Here is an 18,289-nt window from a genome sequence, read left to right on the forward strand (position 1 = left end):
ACTTCCCTGGTGGTCCAGTGGGTGAGACTGCACGCAGTTCCTAATGCCAGGGGCCTGGGTTCAATCCCTGGTCAGGGAACTGGATCCTGCATGCATGCTGCAACTAAGAGTTCTCATGCTGCAACTAAGAAGTCCACATGCCGCAGCTGAGTCTGCATACTGCAACTTAGAAGCCATCATGCCACAATTAAAGATCCTGTATGCCGCAGTGAATATCCCACATGCTGCAACTAAGACCTGGCGCAGCCAAAATAAATAAATAAATATTTAAAAATAAATAAAAATAAAATGGTAATCTTTAACAAAAATCAGTTGCATTTTCTACACTAACAGTGAACAATTTGAAAAAGAAATTACAAAACAATTCCATTTACAAGTAGCATCAAAAAGAATAAAATACTTAGCAGTTAACTTAATCAAGGAGGTAGAATACTTATACAATGAAAACTATAAAACATTGCTGAAAGAAATTAAAGAGGATGTAAATGAATGGAACCACATCCCCCCTGTTCATGGATTGGAAAACTTACTATTGTTAAAAAGTCAGTACTCCCCAAAGTAATTTATAGATTCAGTGCAATCCCTATCAAAGCCCCAATGACATTTTTTTTTTGCAGCAATAGAAAAAAAAAAATCCTAAAATTCATATGGAATCTCAGGGAACCTCAAATAGCCAAAACAGTCTTGAAAAAAAATGAACAAAGCAGGAGGACTCATACTTCCTGTTTTCAAAGCTTACTACAAAACAACAGTAATATAAACAATATGTTATTGACATAAAGATAGGTATAGAGACCAGTGGAATAGAATAGAAAGCTCAGAAATAAACCCTCATACATATGGTCAAATGATTTTTGACAAGGGTGTCAAGGCTATTCAATGGGGAAAGGACAGTCTTTTCAACAAATGGTGCTGGGAAAACTGAATATCCCAATGCAAAAGAATGAAGTTGGACCCTTAGCTAACACTATATTCAAAAATTAACTCAAAATGGACCTAAATATATGACCTAAAACAATAAAACACTTAGAAGAAAACATAGGGCAAAAGTTTCATGACGTTGAATTTAGCAGTGATTTCTTAGATATGACACCAAAGGCACAGGCAACAAAAGAATAAAAATAGACAAGTCGGATTTCATGAAAATTTAAAAATTTTGTGCCTTAAAAGACACTCTCCACAGGGTAAGAAGGCAACCCACAGAGAAAAGATTTGCAAGTCATGTATCTGGTAAGAGATTTATAATATCCAGAATATATAGAGAACTCCTAAAACTTAACAACAACAAAAAATCAATTTTAAAATTTAATAGACATTTCTCCAAAGAAGATATTCCAATGTCCAGAAAGCACATGAAAAGATGCTCAGTATCACTAGTCATCAGGAAAGAATGCAAGTCAAAACTAAAAGGAGATACTAACCCATTAGGATGGCTGTTATCAAAAAATAGAAAATAACAAGGATGTGGAGAAATCTGAATCCTTGTTCACTATTGGTAGGAACGTAAAACGGTACAGCTGTTGTGGGAAAGAGTATGGCAATTCCTTAAATCAATTAAAAATAAAAATACCGTATGATCCAGCAGTTCCACTTCTGAATGGAATTATATGCCAAAGAACTGAAAGCAGGGACTGAAACAGGTATTTGTGTACCTATTTTCATAGCAGCATTATTTACAATGGCTAAAACTTGGAAGCAACTTAAGTGTCCATCAGTGGATGAATGAATACACAAAATGTAGTATATACATACAATGCAATATTATTCAACCTCTAAAGGAAGGAAATTCTGACATATGCTACAACATGGATGAACCTTGAAGATCTTGCGCTAAGTGAAATAAGTCAGTTATAAAAAGATATACTGTATGATTCCACTTACATGAAATACTTAAGAGCAGTCAAAATCATAGAGACAGAAAGTAGAATGGTGGTTGCCAGGGGCTGGGGAGAAGAGGCAACTGGAGTTAGTGTTTAATGGATATAGTATTTCAGTTTGGGAAGATGAAAAGAATGGATCGGAGCAAGGAGGAAAATCTGAGATGATGATTGTGGAGGTGGAGAGGAATGGAGTGAGGAATCTGTTAAGCTATGTCTTAATTTAGTCAAGAAGTTTAGCAGAAAGAAGAGAAAAGGTCATGCTGTGTATATAGGGCCATAACTATATTACTTTCCTATCTACTTATGTTAGTTACTGTACTTTTAATGCCTTGCTGTTGTATTCTATTTTAGACTTTGGAGTTAGTGCTTTTTTAGCAACTGGTGGTGACATTACCCGAAATAAAGTTAGAAAAACCTTTGTTGGAACCCCTTGCTGGATGGCACCTGAAGTTATGGAACAGGTACTGTGTCTTTTGTCTTTTTAAAACGATTTGGGGTTTTGTTACAAAATTGAAAAAATTGAGTAGTGTTTGCTTTTGTTTGTTCTACTAGGTTAGCTTTGGGAAGTACGTCTCTGTTCCTTAAGACTGGTCCGTGCTTAAAAAAAAAACAAAAAAACTCTAGAATCTTAACAAAGGACATATGAATCTCAAGATTTATACAAAAGGCAACCTAAGGAATAATATAATCAAGATTGATTTAATGCTAATATCCTTAGTACAAATTAAATGACCTGACTTTTTTTACATGTAGTTTCATTGCTATGGCTCTTGAAGGACTAGTTTTCTCCAAGTCCCTCTTTCCCGGTTGTCAAACAAACTGTAGTCTGATGTCGCTCATCCCATCACCTAATGGAAACTGCTGTTTCTCCAATCCAGTGCTCATTTTTTGCTCCTTGTTTCGCTCTCTTTGTGGCATTTGAAACTGTTGACCTTTTCCCCCTTTACACACATCCTTAGCTTCCTCATTCTTCATCTACTTGTCGGGCCATTTCTCTGGCTTCTCTTCTGGCTTTCCTTCTACTGCTAAATGACACTGCTCCCCAGCACCTTGTTTCTGACTCTTCTGTTCTCTGACGACACATACTATTTTCATCTCCACTTCCCACCTGTTAATTATTTCTAAATTATATCCAGTCGAGTCTTGTTTTTTAAGCCTCCGGATAGATATTTCCAATTCCCTATAGATGTTTTACATAAATGTCTTATGTCAAACTCAGTATGTAGAACTGAATCTACTTTTTATTCTGTTACAATAAAATACAATACAGTACAGGCCTATATTGACCCTGTTGGTGAGGGAAGGCTTCCCATGCTAGGGTTATGGGGATGGCTGAATGCACAGCACCTGACACTGGGCCTAATGAGATTGACAGCAGTTTATTATTTGTATGTACACATATCTGGAGGCAGAGGACACTGCATGCCCCACGGGGTTGCACTTAGGAAGGAAAAGAACAAACAGTTGCTGTAGGAGACAGGCTTTGTAGTATCAAGAGAGTGATATGCCCTTTGGTTTCCTTGTGAAGGTGTGATTGGCTTGTTTGAACAATTCTGAGGGCTGGCAGGGAAACCTGCTACTCAGGAATAAGCAGGAACTGTACCTGATGCATTTGATATGCAGGGTTGTTGGGCCTAGGGGGCCTTCTCCTTGGGAGGAGACCGGGGAAGGGAACTTTCGCTTATGTCAGTAGAGGTCCTCCTGTTTACCCAATGTTGAAGCAGCACGTAATATGGAGCTTTAATTTTAGGTCTCAAACCACACACTCCCCAAACCTGTTTCTCCTCCTATATTGCTTAGGATAGAAAATTAAAATATTTAATTATATAATATTCTGGTGACAGTATAAAGGAGAGAAATTTGGCAACATATTCACACCAACAACTTTAAAAATATTCTCACCCTTGGTAACTTTTTTCATTCTAAAAATTAAGGTGATAAAACAATACCATAACACAGAGGAATTAATGGGGAGGGTGTGGGACATATATGTAATGGAGTGTTACGCAGCCATAAAAAGGAACAAAATTGGGTCATTTGTAGAGATGTGGATGGACTTGGAGACTGTCATACAGAGTGGGGTGAGTCAGAAAAAGAAAAACATTAACGCATATATGTGGAATCTAGAAAAATGGTGTAGATGATCTTATTTGCAAAGCAGAGATAGAGACACAGATGTGGAGAACAGGCATGTGGACGCCAAGGGGGAAGGGGGGGTGGGATGAACTGGAAGATTGGGATTGATGTATATACACTATTGATACTGTGTATAAAATAGATAACTAATAAGAACCTACTGTGTAGCACAAGGAACTCTACTCAGTGCTCTCTGGTGACCTAAGTGGGAAGGAAATCCAAAAAAAAGGGGATATATGTATACGTGTGGCTGATTCACTTTGCTGTACAGTAGAAACTAGCACGGCATTGTGAAGCAACTATACGCCAATAAAAATTAATTTAAAAAAAGAAAAAAACAATACCATAACATAGGAAATTGGGAAAACTATGTCTAAGACTGCCTAACACTTTTTTTTGTTCTAGTTCTTTCTAGTTTTTTTCTTTAATAGGCTATATATCTGTTTGTAATAGGATCAGAACTTATGAAAACTTTTGTAATCGTTTTTCTTCATAAGTGCTTTATCATATAACATCATAAAGTGGTTTTCCGTATTTTCATATAGAATTCATTAATTTTGCTTTTAGTTGAGTGTATAATATTTTTTTAAGTGAATATACCATACTTAACTATTTCCCCATTGTTGGTGAACATTCATTCAGTTTTCTTTCTTTCCTTTTCTTTTTTCCTCTTACCAAGTATATTTGGCTTTTGCCAACTTTAGATTATGTTTTATTGGCTTAAAATTTATGGTTCTTGATACATATTAGAAGCTCTCTTTTAAAAGTGCTTTTAGGGTGGTAAAAATAATCTTGTACATCTCTCTGTTCTGTACAGGTCCGGGGTTATGATTTTAAAGCTGACATCTGGAGTTTTGGGATCACAGCAATTGAACTGGCCACAGGGGCAGCTCCTTATCATAAGTATCCGCCAATGAAGGTGAAGCTCACATTCAAAATACTACCCCAGCTCATGCCTCAATTCTCTTTCAGAGCCTTACTTCATTTGGCATTCTTTTGTTGTTGTTGTTCTCCTTCACTTTATTTATTTAACATCTTCATTGGAGTATAATTGCTTTACAATGGTGTGTTAGTTTCTGCTTTATAACAAAGTGAATCAGCTATGCATATACATATATCCCCATATCTCCTCCCTCTTGCATCTCCCTCCCACCCTCCCTATACCACCCCTTTAGGTGGTCACAAAGCACCGAGCTGATCTCCCTGTGCTATGTGGCTGCTTCCCACTAGCTAGCTTTTTTTTTTTTTTTTTTTTTTTTTTGCGGTATGCGGGCCTCTCACTGTTGTGGCCTTTCCTGTTGTGGAGCACAGGCTCCGGACGTGCAGGCTCAGTGGCCGTGGCTCACGGGCCCAGCCGCTCCGCGGCATGTGGGATCCTCCCAGACTGGGGCATGAACCCGTGTCCCCTGCATCGGCAGGCGGACTCTCGACCACTGCGCCACCAGGGAAACCCTAGCTAGCTATTTTACATTTGGTAGTGTATATATGTCCATGCCACTCTCTCACTTCATCCCAGCTTACCCTTCCCCCCACCCCATGTCCTCAAGTCCATTCTCTACGTCTGCATCTTTATTCCTGTCCTGCCCTTGGGTTCTTCAGAACCTTTTTTTTTTTTTTTAAGATTCCATATATATGTGTTAGCATACGGTATTTGTTTTTCTCTTCCTGACTTACTTCACTCTGTGACAGACTCTGGGTCCATCCACCTCACTACAAATAACTCAATTTCGTTTCTTTTTATGACCGAGTAATATTCCAATGTGCCACATTTTCTTTATCCATTCATCTGTCAATGGACACTTAGGTTGCTTCCATGTCCTGGCTATTGTAAATAGAGCTGCAATGAACATTGTGGTACATGACTCTTTTTGAATTATGTTTTGCTCAGAGTATATGCCCAGTAGTGGGATTGCTGGGTCATATGGTAGTTCTATTTTTAGTTTTTTAATGAACCTCCATACTGTTCTCCATAGTGGCTGTATCAATTTACATTCCCACCAGCAGTACAAGAGGGTTCCCTTTTCTCCACACCCTCTCCAGCATTTATTGTTTGTACAGTTTTTGATGATGGCCATTCTGACTGGTGTGAGGTGATACCTCATTGTAGTTTTGATTTGCTTTTCTCTAATGATTAGTGATGTTGAGCATCCTTTCATGTGTTTGTTGGCAATCTGTATCTTCTTTGGAGAAATGTCTTTTTAGGTCTTCTGCCCATTTTTGGATTGGGTTGTTTGTTTTTTTGATATTGAGCTGCATGAGCTACTTGTAAATTTTGGAGATTAATCCTTTGTCAGTTGCTTCATTTGCAAATATTTTCTCCCATTCTGAGGGTTGTCTTTTCGTCTTGTTTATGGTTTCCTTTGCTGTGCAAAAGCTTTTAAGTTTCATTAGGTCCCATTTGTTTATTTTTGTTTTTATTTTCATTTCTCTAGGAGATGGGTCAAAAAGGATCTTGCTGTGATTTATGTCTATGTTTTCCTCTTAGAGTTTTATAGTGTCTTGCCTTATATTTAGGTCTTTAATCCATTTTGAGTTTATTTTTGTGTATGGTGTTAGGGAGTGTTCTAATTTCATTCTTCTAATGTAGCTGTCCAGTTTTCCCAGCACCACTTATTGAAGAGGCTGTCTTTTCTCCATTGTATATTCTTGTCTCCTTTGTCAAAAATAAGGTGACCACATGTGTATGGGTTTATCTCTGGGCTTTCTATCCTGTTCCATTGATCTGTATTTCTGGTTTTGTGCCAGTACCATACTGTCTTGATTACTGTAGCTTTGTAGTATAGTCTGAAGTCCGGGAGCCTGATTCGTTTGACATTCTTATCCATAGAATTCTGCCCTGCATTCCTTCTAACTCCTGTAGCAGTTAAAATCTCTATTAGATATTTGGTATTTAGCATTGGGTGACTTTACATTGTAGTTGAGCTTTTTATATGATGACTCACCATCTCCTGACTGTGTAACTAGTTTGATATTAGGATCTGTTGTGTCTTATTTTAGGGTGTGTTCCCCACAGTCACTTGTGTAGAACAACCTCAGTGGGGATGATGATCATTTCTACTTTATAAGGTTGTTGGAAGGGTTACATGTTAACAGTAATTATCACTAACATTGATTCAGCACTTATCTGTGCCAGGCACTGTTTTTAAGTGCTTTTAAGTGTTTTAAGTGCTTTTTATATGTTAAATAAGATCCATGCAAAGTGTTCATGTGCCATACATATATATCATTCTCACTGTTATTGAATAAAAGTTTGCTTTGAAGTAGGACATTAAGGAGCTTTTATTAAAAGGCCTTTTATATCCTGAAGGAGTAGTTACCTGAAACGTAGTTTTTAATCCTAATGCCCCAACGTTAGTAATAAATGAGTTTTTTGTGTTTCAAGATGGTCCTGCCAGTACTGTTGGCAGCCATTTTTATCTGTGTGACCCCTTAATTATAATATGCACATGAATTCTATTTGTTTGTAACTGTAGCTGTTGTTTATAGTTCTGCTTGATCTCTTTACAAAATGCCCTATGACTGTTTAAATTGGTGACCACCGTTGTGAATTTTTGTCATAGTGATACTATTCATATATCTATGTTCTTGGTGCATTTTAGAACCTTTAAAATGTTATTTTGTCCCCTTTAACAATGTAGAGAGGGACAAAACCAGTAAGCAGATAGTATGAAAACCCTCTCTATATCTGCATATTCAAAACATATGTATATTGACCTATATATTTGATGCGTGAAAGGTTAGTGATATTTTAAGGCCACGGTTTTTTCTTAAAGGTCAAGATGCCTAGGTGTAAGTGAATATTCACAAGGTTTTGAAAAGGATGGTTTTTTAATAACTGTAAGGTGGGAGGCTATTTTTAGGTCCAAGAAATGGCTTATTTTTAAAAAGAGATGGGGGAGGAAGATGAGGTTTACTTTATATCATTGTAGGCAGTGACTCCTGCAGTTGTAGCCAGACATATACATGTTAACCTGTTTGCTCAAAATGAGAAATACTGCCAATCTTAGTAGTTCCCTTTCAGTAAATATAAATTGAATCTGAATAGCAAGTAATAATTCTGATTATAGCCTTTTAATTTTGGTGTTGACTTTGTGCTCAGAAAAATGGCTTATACTCTTATTAAAAAGTCAAACAGTATAGAAAAACACAAATCATCCCAAATTCCACCATATAAATGTGACCTTTATTATTTACATCTCTATGCATCAAGATAGTATGTTGCCATGTCAGTCAAAGAAGGAAGAGATTTCGGATGGACAGTTGCTGCAGGGAAGGTAGGAAGAATGCAAACTAAAAGAGGCTGTAGTTTTGTTAACTGGGACATCATCAGTGATTTCTATGATTGAAGTTTCTGAGGAGTTCTGGGAAGAGGAGGTCAGGTTACAAGGGGTCAGGTTGGAACAGAGCCATGAATAGGTAAAGTCAGCAAGGTCACACTCTTAATTTTGCTATGGTTTTAATTTTTTTAAGATAGTTTGCTGGTATAAGAATGGGGACAGAGGACATGAAGAAAGGATTCCAACTAAAGGACATACAGTACAATGTTGATACAGTTGAGCCCTTGTAGGCACATGCCTGGGAAGCCAACTATCTATAAGATACTGTTTATATGGAAAACACCTAAATAACTCTAGTTTCCAAACAACTGGTCTAGATGTGAACTTTTAGAAAATGAAATCTGCTCGTATGTTTGGAGGTTGTCTATATTGAAAAAACTTGGCCGCAATATTTAATTTACTTTACTGAGTCTTCTGAAGTTTATATTGTATTAAAAATTCTTACAGGTTTTAATGCTGACACTGCAGAATGATCCTCCTTCTTTGGAAACTGGTGTTCAAGATAAAGAAATGCTGAAAAAGTATGGAAAATCATTTAGAAAAATGATTTCATTGTGCCTTCAAAAGGATCCAGAAAAAAGGTAAAATATGAGATAAAGCTTACTTTTCTCTTCATCTAATATATAAACCATTGGGGAAGCCTAAGAATCACATACATACATGCCATACATACATACATGCACAGCAAATTCAAAGGAACTAAATACAAACATTAGGAAAAAAATGCACAGACCATTATACTAGACTGGAATGAGTGAATTACTTTCTCCCTTCTTTTTAGTATACAGTGTACCCTAAATAGTTAAGCTATTTCCTGGTTAATTTCTTATAATTATAAATTTCTATGTTACTGAAATGCCAAGTTAGTGGGAGGGCTTATTTTCAATTTGCATTTAAGAGTTGTAAGTAAAGCAGTATCTTAATGCTCTTTACAATTTTAATAACAAGAGCAATATACATAGCAAATATTATATTTAATGTCAAATAGTCATACTTATTTCCTTACTAGAAAGATATTTTAGTTAAGTGGACCAAAAAGTCAAAGAGCTTATTGTTAACATTAGAAAAATTGGGTGGCATGTAAGTAAGAGAAACATGATCATCTAATGTGTGTATCTTCATGAATTAAACAGAAGCATAGAATGTTGAAGATCATTGAATACAATCTTTTATCTTTGAGGTCAACCAAAACTCCTGATTTCTAACCTTGGGCCCTGTTCCCACTCTGTCTTATTTTTCTGTTTCACATAGTATATACATAGTCCACTCAGTTTCTTAGCACTAAGAGGTCTTTAATTTTGATTTTTCTAAAGCTCAACAAAAGTAAAAGATTTGAACTGACATCCTTGATCATGTCTTTAGTATATATAATGGGCTTCAAAATTTACTGTTGGAAATATTGAAAAGGGTAAGAAAACAGGCAGTAAAATTCAAACCTTTGTTTTTAGAACTTTTTTTCTCTTTCTGAATAAATTGGTATAAAACATAGGTAATGCTTTTGCTTCTGCCAAGTTAGTTGACTAAAATAACAGAATTCTCTTGTTACAAACACCCAGAAATGCTGGCTAAATCTATCAAACTTAAAAAACCAAATACAGAGATGAACTTGCAATAAAGGGATGTCTTCAGATGCCAGAATTAATAAGGAAGCCATAAATCCAAGAACTATCATAAACTAATTCTGTGGCTCCCCTCAGTAGGACACTATTCATTCCAATAACCTACTGGTTTGGATTTTTAACTTCCAATTGGGGACTGGAAATGAGATATTGGGCCTACCCAATGGGGATTTTGAACTGAGATCTCTGCTTAAAGCTAGGACATTCAGAAGTCTGCATCCTGAGTAAAAGGAGAGACCAAAAAACAAAAAAAAAATCTGTCCATCATCACAGAGACACAACAGAAATCTTTCCTGAATAATCCAGCCCTCTGACCTGGACATTCTGCAGGTTTACAGTCTGAATTTATACCCATATTATCCAGGAATCCACAGGATTAGAAAGTAAAACAGTTATTACTAAGCCAGTTTTATTTCTGGCAGAAGCAATTGGAAACTGCACTGTTAGAATACTTCCAAAACTCAGGTCCATGAGATTCTTTTTTCGTTTTTTAAATTTTATTTATTTTTGGCTGTGTTGGGTCTTTGTTGCTGCGTGCAGGCTTTCTCTAGCTGCGGCGAGCAGGGGCTACTCTTTGTTGCGATACATGGGCTTCTCATTGCGGTGGCTTCTCTTGTTGCGGAGCACAGGCTCTAGACACACGGGCTTCAGTAGTTGCAGCACGCGGGCTTTGTAGTTGTGGCGTGCGGGCTCAGTAGTTTTGTCACACAGGCTTAGTTGCTGCGTGGCATGTGGGATCTTCCCGTACCAGGGACTGAACCTGTGTCCCCTGCATTGGCAGGCAGATTCTGAACCACTGCACTGCCAGGGAAGTCCCCTATGAAATTCTTGCACTGAAGAGATCACAATCCAGAATTACAAAATGCACAGTGTAACACTACCGCTGTGAACTAGAAGCAACATTCGAAGAAATAACAGCTGAGAATTTTCTGAATTGATGAAATACCTTTATTTTCAGGCTAAGGAAATATCACCCCAGATTCCAAGTGGTATCCCTCTTTTCCCACTTGTACACATTGTCATGAAACTACTGGACACAAAGGCAAAGAGAAGCTCTTAAATGCGACCTGAGAGAACAGATTACGTACTGAGGAATAGCAGGCAGATTGACAGCCACTTCCCCAAAAACAACAGTCAAGGCCAGAATATACTGGAACAGTGCTGAGAAAAAAAAAGCTGTTAACCCAGAATTCTCCATCTAGTCAAACTATCATTCAACAGTAAGCATGAAATTAAGTTATTTTTCAGACAAAAATTGAGTTTTCTAGTCATGTTTTAATCACTTAAAGAACTCCTCTAAAGTGTACTTTAGAAAAAAGGAAGTGAACCTAGAAGAAAAGAATGAATCATAAAAAACAGTGTTGTGCAAACTGTTGAACATTTTGAAATTGTGACTGAATGAAAAAAATAGGAATGGTAATGTCTACTTTCAGTTTGCAAAGCACTTCCACACTGACTCTCTCTTTTAATCTATAAGAATCCGCTGAGGCCCTGGTTCTCAGGCTTGAGTACATATTGGTATCACCTGGGGAGTTCTAAAAACTGCTGATACCCAGGTTTGCCCCCACAGATTCTGCTTTAAGTGTTAAGGGGAACAGCCTGGGCATCAGGATTTTTTTTTTTTTTTAAATAAGATAAGACTTTATTTCTCTCTTGTGTAACAGTTCACATGTGGTATGACAACTCTATTTCAGAAGGGCAATCCAAAACGTAGGCTGCTTCTACCTTGTTGCTCTGACATAGCTAGAATATGACCCTCATGTCTTTAGTCCCAAGGATTTTTTTTTTTTAACTCCCAGATATTGTAATGCACAGCAGTGTTTAAGAACCACTGCTTTTAAGGACTTGGCCAGGTAATACTGAACCTTAGAGAAGTGATTTGCTCAAGATTACATGGTAGGTATGTGGCGTTAATCAGGTCCAGTTTCTTAAGTGTAGTATTTATTATTTATTCTCAGTCATACTAGTTTGTGAAATGGACAGCAGTGCCTTTATGCCAATGAAGTAAGACTGTACACAGTTGAGTTAAAAACTGAGTTTAGGGCTTCCCTGGTGGCTCAGTGGTTAAGAGTCCGCCTGCCAATGCAGGGGACACAGATTCGAGCCCTGGTCCAGGAAGATCCCACATGCCACGGAGCAACTGAGCCCGTGTGCCACAACTACTGAGCCTGCGCTCTAGAGCCCACAAGCTACAACTACTGAGCCCATGCACCGCATTTACTGAAGCCCACGCGCTCTAGAGCCCGTGCTCCGCAACAAGAGAAGCCACCACAGTGAAAAGCCCACGCACAGCAACGAAGAGTAGCCCCTGCTCGCCACAACTAGAGAAAGCCTGCACACAGCTACGAAGACCCAACACAGCCAAAAATAAGAAAAAAATAAGTAAAAATAAATTAATTAAAAAAAACCTGAGTTTAGATTAAATTGGGGGACTATACGTTACTCTTAGAATCTTCAGTTTTTTTAAAGGAAATTGTGAAATTATTTTAAAAAAATATGTAGTTACCTAAGTTGAAGGCTTGCAAGCAACCATGTGGCAAGAAGCACAGGGCTTGATTTGTGAGTTTAAATATATTTTTTTGCCTCGTTAAAGCAGATAAAGCCAACTTCTTGGGAAATAATATTAAATAGCAAATATATTGAAAGCCACTAAGAAATCATGCTTTTAAAAGAAACATTTCACTAATGAATTTTTGAAAGAGCCTACAATAATTATTATCAGAACATTTCTATTTGAGTTTTTTAATTTTGTTCGATGTCTTGTACTGAGTTTATCCTTTTTGGTTTTTAGTAGGTTGAGGACAGTGGAGTACACTGAGTTTTTATCTTGATGCTCAAGAAATCATTTTTGAAAATGAAAACCCACATTCCACTTGAATTTATAAAAACTTTCTTTTCTGGTTTTAGACCAACAGCAGCAGAACTGTTAAGGCACAAATTTTTCCAAAAAGCAAAGGTAGGACATTCTAACTTGATTTCATGTGTTCATATGATCCTCCTCAATTACCTAAATTAGGTTCACTGTTCAGATGTTGCATTAAGATGATTATTTTTGGAAGAATGATGGTAGATCAAATAATTGCTGAGGGCACTATTTATATAATCTTTGGTATATAAGATAAATGTATTTTTCATATAAATTAAGTGTCAGGTAAAACTTAAAACAGGAAAAATGAATATTAAACTTTACCATTATAAATAAAATCTGTGGAAAATTCTGTGAAATATACTGAACTCGCATTTCAGGGTTTACTACTGAATTAGTAAACATCTCATTTCCCAAAGATGTGGGTTAAGTAGGATGTTACTGTAGTTGGGAAATGTGGGACCATGATCCCAAAGGACATATGTTAAAGCAAACTTTTCATAGATAATGGTTTTTACAGTACACTAAAGATTTTTCTCAATTTATAAAGTCATGGTAGTAATATACTAAGGAGCTTCAGAAGCTTTTTTCAAACTTCTTTATAAAACAGTTACTATATCACATTTTAATTGTGAATATTTCTGTGTCAGTTATTTTGTTCAATAAAAACTTCTTGTGAGAAGAAAATACTTATTTTTCCTCTCCAGAATAAAGAATTTCTTCAAGAAAAAATATTGCAGAGAGCACCAACCATTTCTGAAAGAGCTAGAAAGGTAAATGGGGATTTTACTCAGTTTTTCTGGGAAATTACTTAGAATAGATTTACCTTTGCATTTTGAAAGTATATTTAACTAATACTGTGTTAACAGTATGAGTATTACTCATTTTCTTTCAGTCTTATCTTTAGCATTCTTTGATATATTCTTTTAGCAATAGTCTACTGTATGCCTTGGTATTACTCCACTATCAACTAGAATGAAAAGGTATGTTACGTAATTAATGAATTAATTCTAAATTCTGTTAAATCACTGTTTGCAACTACCAGAGTAAGTTGTAAAGTTGTGAAGTTTCTTCACACCATACAAAAACAATGAAGACACCACTTCACACCCACTAGGATAACTATATCAAAAAAGACAAACAATAACAAGTGTTGCTAAAGATGTAGAGAAATTGGAGCCCTTACACATTACTGACGGGAATGGAAAATGGTGTGGCCACTTTTAAAAAGCAGTCGGGCAGTTTCACAAAAGGCTAAACAAAGTTGCCATATGATCCAGCAATTCCACTCCTAGTCACACCCAAGAGCATTGAAAACATGTACACATAAAAATATGTACATGGGTCCAATCGCCGTCAGCCGAGGGCTGGCGGAGAGACACGCCCATGGCTGGGAAGTTGGCGGAGAAGAAAAATCCACCATGGGTACTTCCGGGGATTCTTCATATTGATGGAAGAAAGTGTTCAGAGTACCAAGTGAATCCCATTGAAGCCACGTGAGGGAGATAGGAGAGGCTAAATATAGCCACATTAAAAACCATCAGCAATGTTGGAAACAGCTTCAAGCTGAACATCCACATCTATATCCTAAGCTGCTTCGGCTGAGTGAATTTCTATTAAATAACAGTATCCTTTCTCTTGGCTGACTGGAAGAACTACATGTTTTAAGAAGAAAAGAGTTTAAAAAATTAAATAATTCAGTCTTGTGTCCTTCCCCCTGACTAAAGTAGAAGCCACTTCCCCATTATTTCACGATTAATGTGAAAAAGTACAGGAACAATGAGAGGAAGTTCATCTGTTTCCAGTAGTAACATTCTGGTTTCTGTTGGAATTCCATCGGCAGCAGAAGGAAGCAGCATATACCACATGCCTCCCTATTACAATACACAAAGCTGTAAACTTTGAACTCTTTTGAAATGTTACTAAAGTAGAAAAGATGATTGTGGCTTTCCTTCAATATTATTTGGGTAACCTAGCCTTAAAATAGTGAACAAACATAAGTCCTTTACCCTTAAGGCAGGACCAAACCAAGATATTAGTGGTCTAGGTAAGCTAGTAATTTGGCATACCTTCAAATGGTTACTTTTCAGATATTCACTCAGCAGGTGTTTGGGTGAGGAGTTGGGCATGGCAGGCCTTGAGAGGGAGTGGGAAGGGGGCTGGTGGGGCCTTTCAGTTTGCATACTCTATTCAGTATAACAAAGACCATGCAACTGATCTGGCTAGATCTCCTTGGAAGGCAGTTTGGTGACCATCTGTAGATTTTCAAATATGCCCTTCCCTATTCCAAGCTGTTTATCGAGGCATTAGTAACTGCAGCATTTATAACTGCACTGGTAGCTCCTTGAAAGGTTACTGCTTTATATTCTTTTCTCTACCTTGTTGCATTCCCAAAGATGCTTTCACACTCCTTATAGATCCAGCCTCCCTTCTATACCATGTACTGAGTGTCTGTTATGTGCCAGGCACTGTGCCAGATACTAGAAATATAAAAGTGATGAAGATACTTTCCCTGCCCTTAAGGACACACCTTGGGTAGGGGAAAGATTTACAAACAAATAATACAATACCACAGTGATGAAGCCTGTAGCAGTAAAATGGTTATTACTAGATATTACTGGTAAAATGCTCTGAAATCCTTTCTTAAAATAGAAGGTATTTTGAATTTGCCTTTATCTCTGGAAATCTTACCTTGGGTAAGGACTGGAATGAAAAGAGAGTAATGTTAAAAAAAAATATGTACATGAATGTTCATAGAAGTATTCTTCATAACTAAAAAGTGGAAACAACCTGAATGTCCATCTATTATAAATGGATATATAAAATGTCATGTACCTATACAATGGAATATTATTCAGAAATAATGAATGAAGTACTGATACATGCCATAACATGGGTGTACCTTTAAAACATTATGCTAATTGAAAGACATATTCTATGATTCCATTTATGTGAACTATCCAGAATAGGCAAATGTATAGAGACAGAAAGTAGATTATTGGTTGCCTAGGACTTGAGCAGATTGTAGGGAAAAGGGCAGTGACTGCTAATGGGTATGGGATGTTTTTTGGGGGGTGGAGGGAGTGATGAAAATGACCAAAATTTGATTGTGGAGATGGTTTCACAACTCTGAATATACTAAAAATCATTGGATTATAATACCTTAAATGGGTCAATTTTACGATATATGAATTATATCTCTGTAAAGCTGTTACTTTTAAAAAAGAAGCATTTAGAGAATGGCGCTACCACCAATGGCTCTTGGAAATTGAAAACATTATAGAAGAAATGAAAAAAATTCTTTACAAAGATTTTAGGGTAAAGTTGAGAAATTTCCCAGAAAACAGAGCCAAAAGGCCAAGAGATAGATAACAGAAAAGATGAGGACATTAGAAGATTATTTGAGAAGCCTCAATATTTGAGTTAAAAGAGTTCCAGAAAAGGAGAACTGAGAAAAACAGAAGAAAAGAAATTACTGAAAAAATAATTCAAGAAAAATTTTCTGAATTTCCAGATTGAAAGAGCCCAAGTACCCAGCACAGTGAATGAAAATAGACCAACAGTAAGGCACATTTACCATGGTAGCTCATAATACCGGAGACGAAAAGAAGATGTGTAGCTTTCCAGAGAAGGGGGACAGGGCACGGACAGGATCGGGGTCATAATGACCTCAGCAGCATCTCTGGAAGCCACATCACAATGCAGCACTATTTCAACATTATGAAAAAAAAATGTTTTCTAACCCAGATTTTTTTTTTAACCAGTCAGACTGTAAGTGAAGTGTGGGAACAGAATCAAGTTATGTTCAGAAATGCTTGGCTTTAATAAATGTGCCATGTTGATAGTAGAGGAAGTGTTTAAAGTAAGAACAGGGAAGTCATGTGATCTAGGAAGCATGGTCCTCTAGATGACGGTAGAGTGAGATCTAAAGTACCAGACCTGGTGTCAGTCTGGTGGAACAGATCAGGAGGCTCTGGTGAGAGGCTTTCTCAAGAAGATAATACTGATGAATACCTAATATATGTGAATATGGTGAGAGGAGATTTACACAGCAGGGAGAGAATTGAGGGATGAATATGACAAGTAAGAAATAAGCAAATATTAACTCCAGGGGAAATTAAAAAGTTATGCAGAAAAGAAAAGTAATTGTAATATATAATAAGGTTCACCTGTATAGTTTATATAATCATGTTATATAAACACTGAATATTGATTTAAGCAAAATTACAATGTATCTTGAAAAAAGAGTAGGGGATTGATAATAGGGTTTAATTCTCATTTGCATAGCAGGAAGTTCAATAGATAATTCCTAAAACTAGAAAATCAAGGGGTAATAATAAGAACAGGTTACTCAGAGAGATAAATATAAATTCCAAAAGAATAAGCTAACATGAATTGAAAGTGGTTGCCTGTGAGGAAGAATATGAAAGTTAGGGGACTGCTCTTTTTCTTAACAACACTTGCATAGTTGTAGTACTTTTGAAACTATGGAGGTATAATTGTGATTTTAAACATTAAAATTGAAAAAAAAGAGCAGCATCTTCTTTATCTTGGGTTTATTTATTTGAGGGCTTAAACTCCACCCCCCCACACCTTTTTTCAGTGTCTCAAGATACGAAACCATTAATCAGATTTGACCTGTGACTTCACATAAGAAGGATTTGGATGATGTGCAGGCTCAGAATATGGGAGTACAGGGAGGGTCAGTGGTTGTGAGTAAAGACAAATAGTGGAGATTATGAACAGAAAGCAAGTGAAGGATGGAGGATGTGAGTTTATATAGGAAAACGTCTCTATTGGGAAAATTATTATCTGCTTACAACATTGAAGTAATAGAAGGAGAGAGAATATGGCTGACTTTTCTATATAGTAAGTGTCAAACACTACCACAGTCCACGTCTCTCTTCCTAATGAGCAGGTTCGGAGAGTACCAGGTTCCAGTGGCCGTCTTCATAAGACAGAAGATGGTGGCTGGGAGTGGAGTGATGATGAATTTGATGAAGAAAGTGAGGAAGGGAAAGCAGCAATTTCACAACTCAGGGTAAGTTTTGTTAAACTATATGCTTTAGCTAGAGTTCTTTTTGTCTGAAGCCTCTGAGATAATACTATATTCTGTGGTTCTGTTCAGTTTAACCAGCTAAAATATAAAAAATACAGACAGAATTTTCTTGAACAACTTATTAACAACAGGAGCCCAAGTAATTCTACATGGAAAAGGGGACTGGCATATCTGTTTTACTGTGATAATATTTAGGGTATATAAAAATGACCTAAATCGAGAAATAAAAACTATAGTGTCTGAGATGAAAACACACTGGATTAGATGAATGGCAGATTAAACACTGCAGAAGAAAAGATTAGAGACTTTGAAAGCCTAACAATTGAAACTTTGTCCCTAAAGTCTGTTAACTTTCTACCTGAAGAGGAACAGTGCACCTCTTCTTCAATTGG

At 36.8% G+C, this 18,289-nt stretch overlaps 1 protein-coding gene across 2 annotated transcripts in view; it reads left to right on the plus strand.

The window, feature by feature from the left end:
* The window catches only part of OXSR1 (oxidative stress responsive kinase 1), a 101,135-nt gene that overhangs the window by 64,750 nt on the left and 18,096 nt on the right, over window positions 1-18,289 (plus strand). Inside the window, exons 6-11 of one of the 2 annotated variants that reach the window (XM_019946870.2) lie at window positions 2,232-2,341; window positions 4,834-4,935; window positions 8,801-8,934; window positions 12,880-12,928; window positions 13,546-13,611; window positions 17,757-17,879. In XM_019946870.2, coding sequence (XP_019802429.1) covers window positions 2,232-2,341; window positions 4,834-4,935; window positions 8,801-8,934; window positions 12,880-12,928; window positions 13,546-13,611; window positions 17,757-17,879 — 584 coding nt within the window. The remainder of the gene's footprint in view (window positions 1-2,231; window positions 2,342-4,833; window positions 4,936-8,800; window positions 8,935-12,879; window positions 12,929-13,545; window positions 13,612-17,756; window positions 17,880-18,289) is intronic. The other variant, XM_019946871.3, reaches the window with a different exon arrangement.

The sequence above is a fragment of the Tursiops truncatus genome, chromosome 10 (assembly GCF_011762595.2).
Source record: "Tursiops truncatus isolate mTurTru1 chromosome 10, mTurTru1.mat.Y, whole genome shotgun sequence".
Classification (NCBI taxonomy): Eukaryota; Metazoa; Chordata; class Mammalia; order Artiodactyla; family Delphinidae; genus Tursiops; species Tursiops truncatus.